Here is an 11,863-nt window from a genome sequence, read left to right on the forward strand (position 1 = left end):
GAATTTCAAAATATCAGTACCATCTATTGCTTCTAGGTTCTAGCTAAATTTTCAAATTTGAAACTACAGATAAATCTGGTTGGGTCTCTGAAATCACAACGTTGGACGTTGGTCTCAAGATCCTATCTGCTGTACGAAGTCTTGTTTGTATACGCAGAGAGATTTTGGCAAAAATCGTCTTGAAGAAGTAGCATGGGATATTATGATTAGGCACCAATGTTCTCAATGTCAGCACCTCTGTCCATCCTTTTCACAATGCCAGCAATGACCTAAAACGTACATCAAGATTGGCTCAATATCGAAAATCAAGTTCGTAGTATGTTTCTTATCTTGAGACCTATAAATTCTACAGTGTTGAGTTCTACCTTCCCAGGTCCTAATTCATAGCCTTTTTTCAAGCCTCTGCTCAACAATGTCTTCACGGTTGTCTCCCATTGGACAGGAGAAGTCACCTAGAATTGTCAATAGACATGAATGATTGAATGTAATCTGGTTCCTGAAGATAATTAATGGAAGCCATGTTTACCTGGCAAGTAAGTATTTTCTTGATCGTCTCTGGGTCTGCATGTGGTTCTGCGTCAACATTGGATATGACTGGTATTCTGGGTTTTCTGATTACAGTCGATGCCAAAGCGGCTTCTAATCTTGATACGGCAGGCTCCATGAAACCTGTGTGGAAAGCTCCAGCAACTGCTAACCGGACCTAAGTTCATATCTGAGGTCAAAAATCTGGTGACCAAGAGCAATTCCAAGAGAAGGAGAGTATTACTGTCATTCGAGCTTTAAATGCTTTCGCCTTTGCTTCAACTGCTTCAATTCCTTTAAGGCCTCCAGAGACAGCATAGTTTCCCTGTGAGAACAAGTAATTTGTGAGTATGACCAAGGTAAGGACTAAGCAGAGTGACTACAGTAGAGATGGCAGTTTCCCCATCCGAATGGAGGGCAGCTAGGAATTCTTTTCGGTCCAATTATGGGTAAAAGGGAATGGGATAGCAATGGGTATCCACACCAACACTTGAACCCAATTGACTTATAGTGAGTACATACATATCTATATTTAAAGACTAAATTCAGAAAAAACAATACAGAAATAATTATTTTTCTTTAGGATGAATTAATTCTAAGACTTTTACTGTATTACTAACTTTAGTTGTTTAACATTTTTTTTATTCTGACTTTTCTTTGCTTATTATTATAACAACATATAGGTTGTGGGTGGTCATAGGGAATTTGGGTAGGATAAGAATAACAGACCCTCTGTCTGGACTGTGGATGGGGACTTTGGAGTGTGAAATACTACGTGAATCTAACCTATTGCCATCTCTATTTAAATATGAATCCGCCATATAAAAACTTACAGTGCACAAGAAGTTTGCAATTTGAACTTTATTTGCTTCATCTACATCTTCGTTCGCAGCATCACAGAGTGCCTGCACTTTATCAGAGTCTAATCCAATAATACTAACCATGGCACTTTGAGCAGTGTCAGCAGTATCCTGGTGGTAGCAAGACAATACGTTTTTATATCAAGGTAACATGGTTACAATTCACATGCTATGATTTAACTGAATGTGTATGTACCTGCATTGCCTCACCCCTTAACTTGACTAGCTTAAGCCCATCTTCAAAGCTGGACCAACAAAGAGAACATCATCAGAGATGATATTTACTTGAGGCAGCATGTCATATGAATGTATGAAAATTAGGCCAACCATAACAAATTTAATAATGCTATCCGAAAAAAACACTCGACTCAGTTGGCAGTATACCTGAATGCTCCAGCAAATGCAAGGGCCGTGTATTCTCCTAAGCTTAGACCACATGTGACGTCAACAGAGTCAATTATTTGCTGACCTCCATCACTAGCTCGAAGCACCTCAACTGCAGCTAAACTTGTAACATAGATAGCCGGCTGGGAAATTGATTCAGGATATATCAGTTCATAAATTCCTTTTTACAACAAGATTATGTGTCCTTCAAATTAGGAATAAACTTTGAGAATGTAGCGTGTCTGCTAATGAAGCGCTATTGTCTTGGATCATATCAAGAAAATGCCTTTACCGCATAAGCTATTTCGAGACTTTATTAGGGTCCTACGGATAGTATTTTCAAAGTTGTCATTTGAAATAATGATTAATACTATCACATATCTTCTTTCTGTAACAAATTCTGGCTTCAGCATTATGTAATGAGAAGTACGTATGCCTTAACTGAGGAAATGACAGTATACCTGGCTTAAGACAGTGGAATCAAGTTTCTCTTTTGGTCCACTAATGCAAATATCCAAAAGGTCGAACCTTGATTCAATTAAAAAAATGGTGTAAGACAATGATTTCTAAATCTCTAATATTAGAGAGGAACATCAACCAAAATGGAAAAGTACATAAAAGTCCAGAACAGTCCACAAATTAATTTCGAATGGTAATGTTAGCAGTAAAACCACAATTTAACCCATCATTTGAATATGCCGTAGTCATAAGCTGGACAATCCCAAGTGACTTCCTCGTGTCACGATAAAACCATTATGCTCTTTATTTGTATCTATGCAATAACCTGTTAGTATATTGTCATTTGTCAACACCTAAACCTCTCACACAGTCACATTTCAACTATGGCAAGAAGATCTATTGGTAACGGACGATTGGACCAAGATAAGTAAGGTATCAACAATTAACACATTTTAAGGGAGCACCATGTGGGAACATTGTCAAGTTTCAACTTCTTAGATGCAGGGGTTTCGCTGATGCACTGTCACATAGACTCTCACACAGTCACATTTCAACTATGGCAAGAAGATCTATTGGTAATGGACGATTGGACCAAGATAAGTAAGGTATCAACAGTTAACACATTTAAAGGGAGCACCATGTGGGAACATTGTCAAGTTTCAACTTCTTAAATTATTCAACAATATAATAGTTGTCTAAGAGTAATTTATGTAATTCCTGGACATAAAATGAAAAAATACGACAGCAGATTAGTGTAGCCAATTTAGGAAAAACTTAGAGCAGGGATATAACATTTGGAAAAACAAAGAACTACTACTTCATAGTGTTGAGCTTACCCTAAAATATCATTAGCTTTCTTGTACAATTCAGCTGCAGCAGGCACCTTTTGAGCTTCCAACCCCATTCCAACGGCTTGCGCACCCTTCAAAGAAGTACAAATATGAGAAATAACACAAATACGACCCAAACAGCTAGCATATCATTTCAATGAAGCATCAACAGATACACAAGAACAAATGTCCTAAAAGCATTTCTACAAAACAGTGACATTTTTCATCTATACACATTTATTTATAAGTAAACCTGAGCATAACTTTTTGTGTCTTTTGTCATTCTTCTTTCACAGACATATTACTCAATTCCAATATACCAGTAAGAGCAAGTTCCTTATAGTAAATGATTCCAGAAATGAATCAATTGAACTATTCAATCACGCAGTTATAACTTTGATTGTAGCACTTGCAAGGAAATGCTTATTGAAGGTCCAGTAACAATAAAGGAAACTAACAAGCAACTTGATCATCAAATAAACACTTTTTGCAGTTCATCGTGCAACATTAAACTAGCCATTGTAAATCAAACAACAATGGAGCTATAAATTGAAGTACTAATCCAAAACTTAATCAGCGAATCTAATCTGTAAGACATTAACCGCAGAACTAAAACCAAACTGCAAAAGCTCAAATCAAACACTGACCTGGCCGGGGAAGAGGAAAGCAGTAGAAGGCGTGTAGTCCTTGAAGAGTGCGTCATCAACGACCGCCGCATCCGATCCGACGGCGACGCTCATGAAAACCCTATATTTCCCCAAATTCGACCGCGAAACCCTCCTAGTCTCATTTCTAAAGCTCAGAGAGACGGAGCTCCTGAAGGAATTGGGGTCTCGGAGAGAAATCGAGGATAGCGCGATTGCGGAACTCATTGCGGCGGAGCGAGGAGTAAAGCGAATGAGGTGAAGGGGGAAGCGGTTGTTGTGGTGGTGGAGAAGAGCATGCATCAAAATAAGGGAGTGTTTGGCGGAGTAAACGAAGCAGCAGCTTCAGAAATGCCGTCGGCTCCAACGGCTATCCTTCTGCACACTTTACCACCTAAGGTAGTTTTCTTTTTTTTCCACCGTGCGGTTATTAATTTTAAAAAGCATTAATAGTTTATAATTCACAAATAAATCACTAAAGAAGATCAAACAATGGTCCGTCCTGTACTTTTTACGCATTAAATTATAAAATCACAAACTTTTCTACGTGATAATGTGTACCCGAGTATAAGTATATGGCTATGTTAGCTATCGTCGTTAGGATGATACATGTTTATATGGTGGGTGATATACATAATATCGGCTATTAAATTCTGGCGTATTTCATCGGAAATAAGATGGATGGATGAATTGCAAGCTTCGTTTGTTATAATTCATTTTGTGAAAAATCAGTACAAACCAAAATTTAACATATCTTCACTATTTATATTCTTGCCTTATCTATCTCTCTTACATTGAGCTAATTTTATTTTTTGGTCAATATAGTGTACATAAATCTAATTTTTTTGAAATTTAATCGTGAGTGTAAATTTTGTTCACAAAGTTTAGTAGTACTATGAAATTTGAAATTAATGTGTAAAAAATCGACTTATGAACTTCTTAGTAATTAGTAGTAATATAATGGAATGAAACGTCATTCCGATTTTTAGTTTAGAGTGAACTATAAAAATAGTCCCTGAACTATGCGTTTATCTCGGCAATGAATCCTGGACTTTAAAAATATCCCCAGACAATCCTGGACTAAGCGTTTATCTCGAAAATGGTCCTTTTTCACTGTTTCGTGACGAAAATACCCATTTGGAAGATTTTGGGGGGTTTGGGCAATTTGGTCTTTTAACATGTTAAATCTGATATTATTTCAGTGATATACTAAATCTGATATTATTTCAAAATTATCATTTTTCTTCCTTTTTGTCATTCTTCACTTTGTTTCTTTATTTCAATATTAGATTTAATTTTTAAAATTAAATTTTAAATTTCAAATTTTAAATATCAATAATTTTTTTTTATTATTCAAATTACTATTAAATAAAAATTTAATAGTTTTAATCAATATTTGATGGTCTCTAATATTTAATCAATAAGGTATGATGACACCTTAGTTTTAATCATAAATAGATCATATAACACGATTTATTCCGAAATAAATATGCATCTAATGTAAGACTAATATAATTTTAGTTTATTAATTTGAAAACAATCAAAATTAACTAGAAATTTTCAACAAAAAAATTCTCCTATATCAAATTTTTAGTAGTATCAAATTTTTAGTCAACTTCATAATATTTTTAGTCAAATTCTCCTATACATTAGATGCATATTTATTTCGGAATAAATCGTGTTATATGACCTATTTATGATTAAAACTATTAAATATTGATTAAAACTAAGGCGTCATCGTACCTTATTGATTAAATATTAGACATTATCAAATATTGATTAAAACTATTAATTTATTATTTAATACTAGTAATTTTAATAATTAAAAAAAATTATTGATATTTAAAAATTGAAATTTAAAATTTAATTTTATAAAATTAAATCTAATATTGAAATAAAGAAACAAAGTGAAGGATAACAAAAGGAAAAAGAATGATAATTTTGAAATAATATCAAATTTAGTACATCACTGAAACAATATCAGATTTAAAATGTAAAAAGACCAAACTGCCCAAAACCCCCAAAAGGGTATTTTCGTCACGAAATTGTGAAAAAGGACCATTTTTGAGATAAACGCTTAGTCCAGAGTTGTCTGGGGATATTTTTAAGTCCAGGATTCATTGACGAGATAAACGCATAGTCCAAGGACTATTTTTATAGTTCACTCTTTAGTTTATTTATTGCTTGATACAGTTTAATGGAATGTAAGTAAAAATAGTATAAAAATTTTAAGAAAATTATTACTATTCTTATCTTCATTCAATCTCATCTTCGTTCTATTCTACTCCTATATATGAAGAAGGACCTTAATGTTACAGCCACAAATTCTATACTATATTTAGATTTATTGAAATAAGAGTACTATTTGTTAGAAACTGAATGCTTCAAAAATACGGATTCGATTTTAAAATCGAACATAAAATGAGATGAATCATTGATTTACATTTATGATGGGCATTTCATCCTTTTACATCAAGAGGGTAATGGTCAAAATAATGTAATGCTTAAAATGGAAAAAATGGCATAAATTGTGGAAAAGCCCACGCCTCGATGGAATCATGGCTAGACCATTTTTGGTCAAGCTTCCAAACATGAAGTCCAATTATCAGCTTCATATAATCACGTTTTACAGCTCTATATATTTTATTTATGTTGCAAGAACTAGGATGGGGACAAAATGATATGCTGACAGCTAATACAAACTGATGAATACAAATCGATCAACTTGTGTCGACAGGTTCTAATTTATTTATTTCTTTGCCTAATTTTTGCTTAATCTCAATTTTGAGGTGAAGATTTGTCTATCAAGTTCAAGATTCAAGATTTCAAGTAAACAATGCACAGAGTTAATTGTAACAAAGAATACAATTACTTGCTTTGTAATTGTATACTAGTCTCTCCGTACACAATTTAAAGACTCATTTTGACATTGTTTAACTGTGTAAAGAAAAGTGATGGGAAAAATTATAGGACTATTAATGAGAGTGTGTATTGAGATTGAATATGAAGGAACTAACTCGTAGAGAATGAGCAAACAATCGTCGTTGTCTCAATGGTAGATTTTTCTAATGTGTGTCTCTAGTAAATTTCATTTTTTGTACTTAATCAAAACATATGTACGACACCTTAGATAAATTTTTGGTGTTAGAATATTCTTCGATGAACACTTTCCTTCAATTTGTTCCGGTTCAATGTTTTTATAAGACAAAATCGAGTAAATGCCTCGAACGTTGAGATAAAATTAAGTAAAAAGCCCCTAGACGACATGACATAATTAAGTAAAACTAAAAAATTTTCATAGTACACCACAAATGTGTATTGTCACATGTATAATGATATCTAACTTCGGCTACTATATTAATATTTCGATCGTTGAAATTTTTTTCTATTGATATTTTATTCTCAACATTTAAACTACTATATTAGATATGTAATGAGGATTACCATAATGATGAGACATTTATAAGTGAACACCACAAACAATAGGACAAAATCTACTTTCAGCCTATATATCAAGATTAGTGTTTCAGTAGTGTACGTGTGCTGGCTTAATGGTTAATATCTAATTAGATCAAATGTGTCACGTGCGAATCACTGTTACACGAGCTTTAAAATTATATTCATTTATTAGAAAAAAGAATAGGTACTTCAGCATTGTGCAACATAAATTTAATTCTCAATGTATTAGGAGTTGGAAACCACGTAATTCAGGAGTAATAAGGTTAGCATGATTACTCTTGAAGTAATATTCGATTTTTACAATAAACGATACTATGTTGGGATAGTGACAAACAAGATTAGTATGATTAGTTCAAATAATTTGTGTCTAGCATCCGAAATCGTAATTTTCTAATTGCTCAATATATTTAATATGGACATCCATAACAAAAAAATAAAATAAAATATAAAAAAGTAATGCCAACATAAACTATATACTATTACGATTTACATGGCAACTGTGTGGTGGCTATACAAAGTCTTTCGCTACTGTTTTATCTTTATTTGTTTGCTTTTTATTACTTAATATGGTAAATCAGATTCACTTATATCATCATTATTGGTAATGGTTAACTCTTGATTAAATAGTGGAGTAATTCTAACAACCAATCTTCTTGAAGATTAAAGTAGACAAATTTCAAAGAAGTGATATAAACTATTCTCATTAACTTCTAATATCAGACAAGACAACAATATAAATATAATAATAATTAACCTAACAAACATGTTAACATGATAGGTGGGACTTAAATAAGAAGCTTCTCAAATCCCTACTTTCAATTGGTTGAGCTAAAAAGAATGCCTTACCATCATCATGAAAGTAGAATAATTCATACAACTCCAACAATAAAGATAATATAACCCACTCCGAATACTTTAATTTATAGTTCAATATGTTCAACTTTATAATATAGAATATATAAAAAATGTTTTAATGAAGTCAATTAAGTCATTTCAATATATGACACGCACGCTATATTTCACATGTATATCCACCACTGAGCCAAAAATTGTCACTAGAATCCAAAAAGAGTTTCAAATTAAAATTATGGAGTGTATATATTTTATCATTTTCAAAAGTAGAGGTCATAACTTTTGTGCCTTTCATAAATGTTCCATTCAATTAAAGTTCTGTAATTTTGTCATTTAAATCATAAAATTTGATTAATTTCTGAATTAATTTGCTATTATTCTAAATTATGGTAGTTAAATAATTATATATGTGGTGGCAACATAATAACAAAAGATATAAAAATCACAACAAATTTCATCATAATTTAATCGTATGAGACATTTGTAAAATATTTGAAAACTGGAGTATAGTTTAATATGCTACTCAGTACTTATTAATTAACTAGAAGTAAATCAAAAATTACAATTTAAATTATAAGGTTTAAAAGTACTCCTAATATTTACTACTTTAAATCTTAATGTTTAAAAGACAAAAGTCAAATATAAGCACATCAAAATACTTGTCGGTACATACATCTTATATATATAAAAAAAATCAATGATATTATAAAAGAAATAACGGTCATCATATAAGATACGATGATGGTCACGTATACGTATAGGATTGTATTCATTGTCGAATTAATTTTAAAAATCGAACAAGAGACCAAATCTTAACTATCCATTTTTATAATGCAGTGGATAAAATAAATCAAGCAAATGATACACTTCTTTTAGATCATTTTACTTCATTTTAATTTGTACGAACTTTATTATTTAATCGTTTTACTTCATTACAGAAAAATAAAATTAGAATGGTCTTAAAATAAATTATGTGTTTTCTTATATGAATCATATTTTAGTTCGACATTTGGCATTAAGAATAAAATATGCTTATATCACAACCCTTTTCTTGAAAATATCAGGAAATTCATGTGACCAAGGGCTGTCCATCCATCTATGCTACGAGCACATTCCAAATATCTATAGTTTCTTTTAGTTTGTTTTGAATTAAAATGTTACCTTTATTTTTTTTGAAATAAAACATGCATGTCTTTTTACTGATTAAAAAAATTCAATTATTATTTTTTCTGCACTTTGCTATCCAATAATTCTACCTAATGTTCCATATCATTTACTAAACCATTAAACTTATACTATGATAGTAATGTACACTTGAATATATGCTACTTTATTAATTACAATTAATCACATCACTACCTAATTAAATTGTGATCTGTAGTTAGCATATCTATACATATTTTTTATCCCGTTTAATTGTAAGACTATGAAGTCGTCCTATTCAAAATTACTTTTCCTCTAGTCCATAATAGCATGCAAGGGGTAGATTGAAATAAAAATTCAAACACAACTTAGATCAACTAAATTTCTCATGCATTGGTTGATAATTCTAGAATTTAATTTAGCATTGATCAAATCAAGTCGGCAATGCACGTTAAAGTAACATGTTCTTTTTTTTTCTCAAAATAAAAGGAGATTGTAACAATTGCAAAGGTGCATGTGATGAAGATAATACCCAATTAAATATACTCTATATAAAAAAGTAGTGGTGTATTGAAATAAAAAGTTTTCCACCTATAAATACACACCCTTTCTACTACACTACACCATTCATGTAAATGCTTGAAAACGACCAAAACTCATGAGAGAGAGAGAGTAGAGAAGTAGAGCAGGAAACTGTAAAGCTCAGGAGGGATAGTGCCATGGCTAACTAGCTAGCTAGCTAACGAGCACTTCTTCGAGTATGTCATAGCGCTATCCATCCTGAGTTTCACGGTTCCTTCTACCTACAAGCTTCGTCGTCTTCGTCGTCGTCTGATCCAAGTTATTTTTTTACAGTGTAAATTTTCTTTGTTGGATGAAATTAATAATTCTTGTTTTATATATTTTGTGTGTAGTTTGTTTAATTGCAGGCTTTTAGTGATGATTGTGGGAGTGGCCATGTTGACAACTTGAGTCCAGACAAGAGAGGAGAGCCCTTTTCCACGTTTCTCGCACTTTCCTTTTCTCTTTCGATTAATTTCCCAAAAATCAAACAAAAATTAGCCTCTCTCTCTTCTTTTTCTTACCTATGTCTACACGAATGCGTGTGTTTTTTATAGTACGGACGACCAAGATTCAACCATCGATATATTTATTTGCAAGAATGAGATTACAGATCAAAAAAAATAAATGATTTAATTAGTTAATTTATGCTTTCATTATATATAATGTTGGAATTAAATTGTTTGAGAAAGTTCTTATCAATTTTTTTTGTCCTAATAGATCTCCGTTTATGTTGATTTTTCTTCTCTAGTTTGATGAATAATTAATTACCATTTACCAACACATTGATACAACCATATAATTGTCCCCAATTTTTGTATTTATTTTTGTTTTTCTAAATTGTAAAGAGTCACAGATCCGCATAAGCCACGGATTTGAAATTGTAAATTTAATAATTTTTACATCCGCAACTATTGTGATAATCTTACAAATATATGGTGTAGTACTCCTATATATTGATAAAAAGTATAATGCGACAAAAGAATCCTATTGTACATGTATAAAAATAACTATATACAAAAATGTGTAGATAGCAAGAAACTCATGATTGCCATTGTTTTATGATTTATCACAACCTCTTGTACTATCTACTAACTGAGATATGCATGTTCTTGATCATCATGAGTTGGGGATTTTTGTACATGTATCCATAAATTCCTTGCAGAGAAATTAAATTTCTCCTTTCCTTTTTATAGACAAGTGCATTAATTGTAATGCAGAAATCTGAGGAATATATGATGAGGAAGAAAATGATTTTGCTGGTGAGGCATTCATTTGATGAGAGTTAATGCAGTGGTCAGCCATTTCTTTCTGTACAGAGAGAGAATTTAAAGAGTTATGGGCTAGGGTTTATATTGTTACGCCTTTTGACTTAAATTCTTTGCAGGCTTTTTACAATGGCCCCATCAATTTCTATAGCTGTGGATGTTGACTCCCTTCTCTTATTTATTTTGCACCACCAACCTCTATTTTAATTTAATTACTTATGTTTTTTTTTTCATTTTTAATACAATTGTGTTTATTCATATTAATTATCAATTCAAGACTACTTTTTTTTTTAAATTGTACTTGTATATAGTTGTATGTATTTTAAGATATTGTTACACTTGATCTTGATGCGTGCATGTGGGAGATAGGAGACCAGGAAGAATGGGGGGACGCCTAAAATTAAAATGCCACTTGTAACATGGAGATTGGTTATGGATATAGTATATTTTAGAGAAAAGACAACACTTTAGGGCACAACTAAACCAATACTACTGTATTAATTTGCAGGCGACATCTAAAATTTGTGTTACTATAATGAGGATTGATTTTGCAAATCTTACTAGTTAGTGTACAACATGATTCCACATACAAATACTCACTATACAAATGGGTATATGTATGATAAAGGGCTACAGTATTTGAATGCATAACTAGAGAATACGAATATGGTTAATTATAAGAGCGATTTAGTTCATAACACGACTTTGATGAAAACACGGAGTAAACCAAAACGCTATTATAGTGAACTTAATATTTCACGGAGTATATAAATACTTCACTATAAATCATAGTGAATTTGTGTTATTTAATTTTGCATTTTAGATTAGCCATACTTTGATCATTCCGTATGTACAGTGGCCGCATCGTGTAATTAAGA

The 11,863-nt window shown here is 31.8% G+C and overlaps 1 protein-coding gene across 1 annotated transcript in view; it reads right to left on the reverse strand.

Moving 5' to 3' along the window:
- The window catches only part of LOC125195086 (uncharacterized), a 4,179-nt gene extending 47 nt beyond the window's left edge, over positions 1-4,132 (reverse strand). Inside the window, exons 1-10 of the mRNA XM_089066078.1 lie at positions 3,706-4,132; positions 3,065-3,150; positions 2,231-2,297; positions 1,770-1,912; positions 1,582-1,630; positions 1,359-1,496; positions 770-850; positions 527-703; positions 366-452; positions 1-269 (exon numbers count right to left, since the gene is read on the reverse strand). The exon at positions 1-269 is cut by the window's left edge and continues 47 nt beyond it. Coding sequence (XP_088922204.1) covers positions 207-269; positions 366-452; positions 527-703; positions 770-850; positions 1,359-1,496; positions 1,582-1,630; positions 1,770-1,912; positions 2,231-2,297; positions 3,065-3,150; positions 3,706-4,005 — 1,191 coding nt within the window. The 5' untranslated portion in view covers positions 4,006-4,132 and the 3' untranslated portion in view covers positions 1-206. The remainder of the gene's footprint in view (positions 270-365; positions 453-526; positions 704-769; positions 851-1,358; positions 1,497-1,581; positions 1,631-1,769; positions 1,913-2,230; positions 2,298-3,064; positions 3,151-3,705) is intronic.
- Between the last annotated feature and the right edge of the window lie 7,731 nt (positions 4,133-11,863).

This window comes from Salvia hispanica, chromosome 2, assembly GCF_029641045.1.
Source record: "Salvia hispanica isolate PSC_SH4W2 chromosome 2, Shi_PSC_v1, whole genome shotgun sequence".
Classification (NCBI taxonomy): Eukaryota; Viridiplantae; Streptophyta; class Magnoliopsida; order Lamiales; family Lamiaceae; genus Salvia; species Salvia hispanica.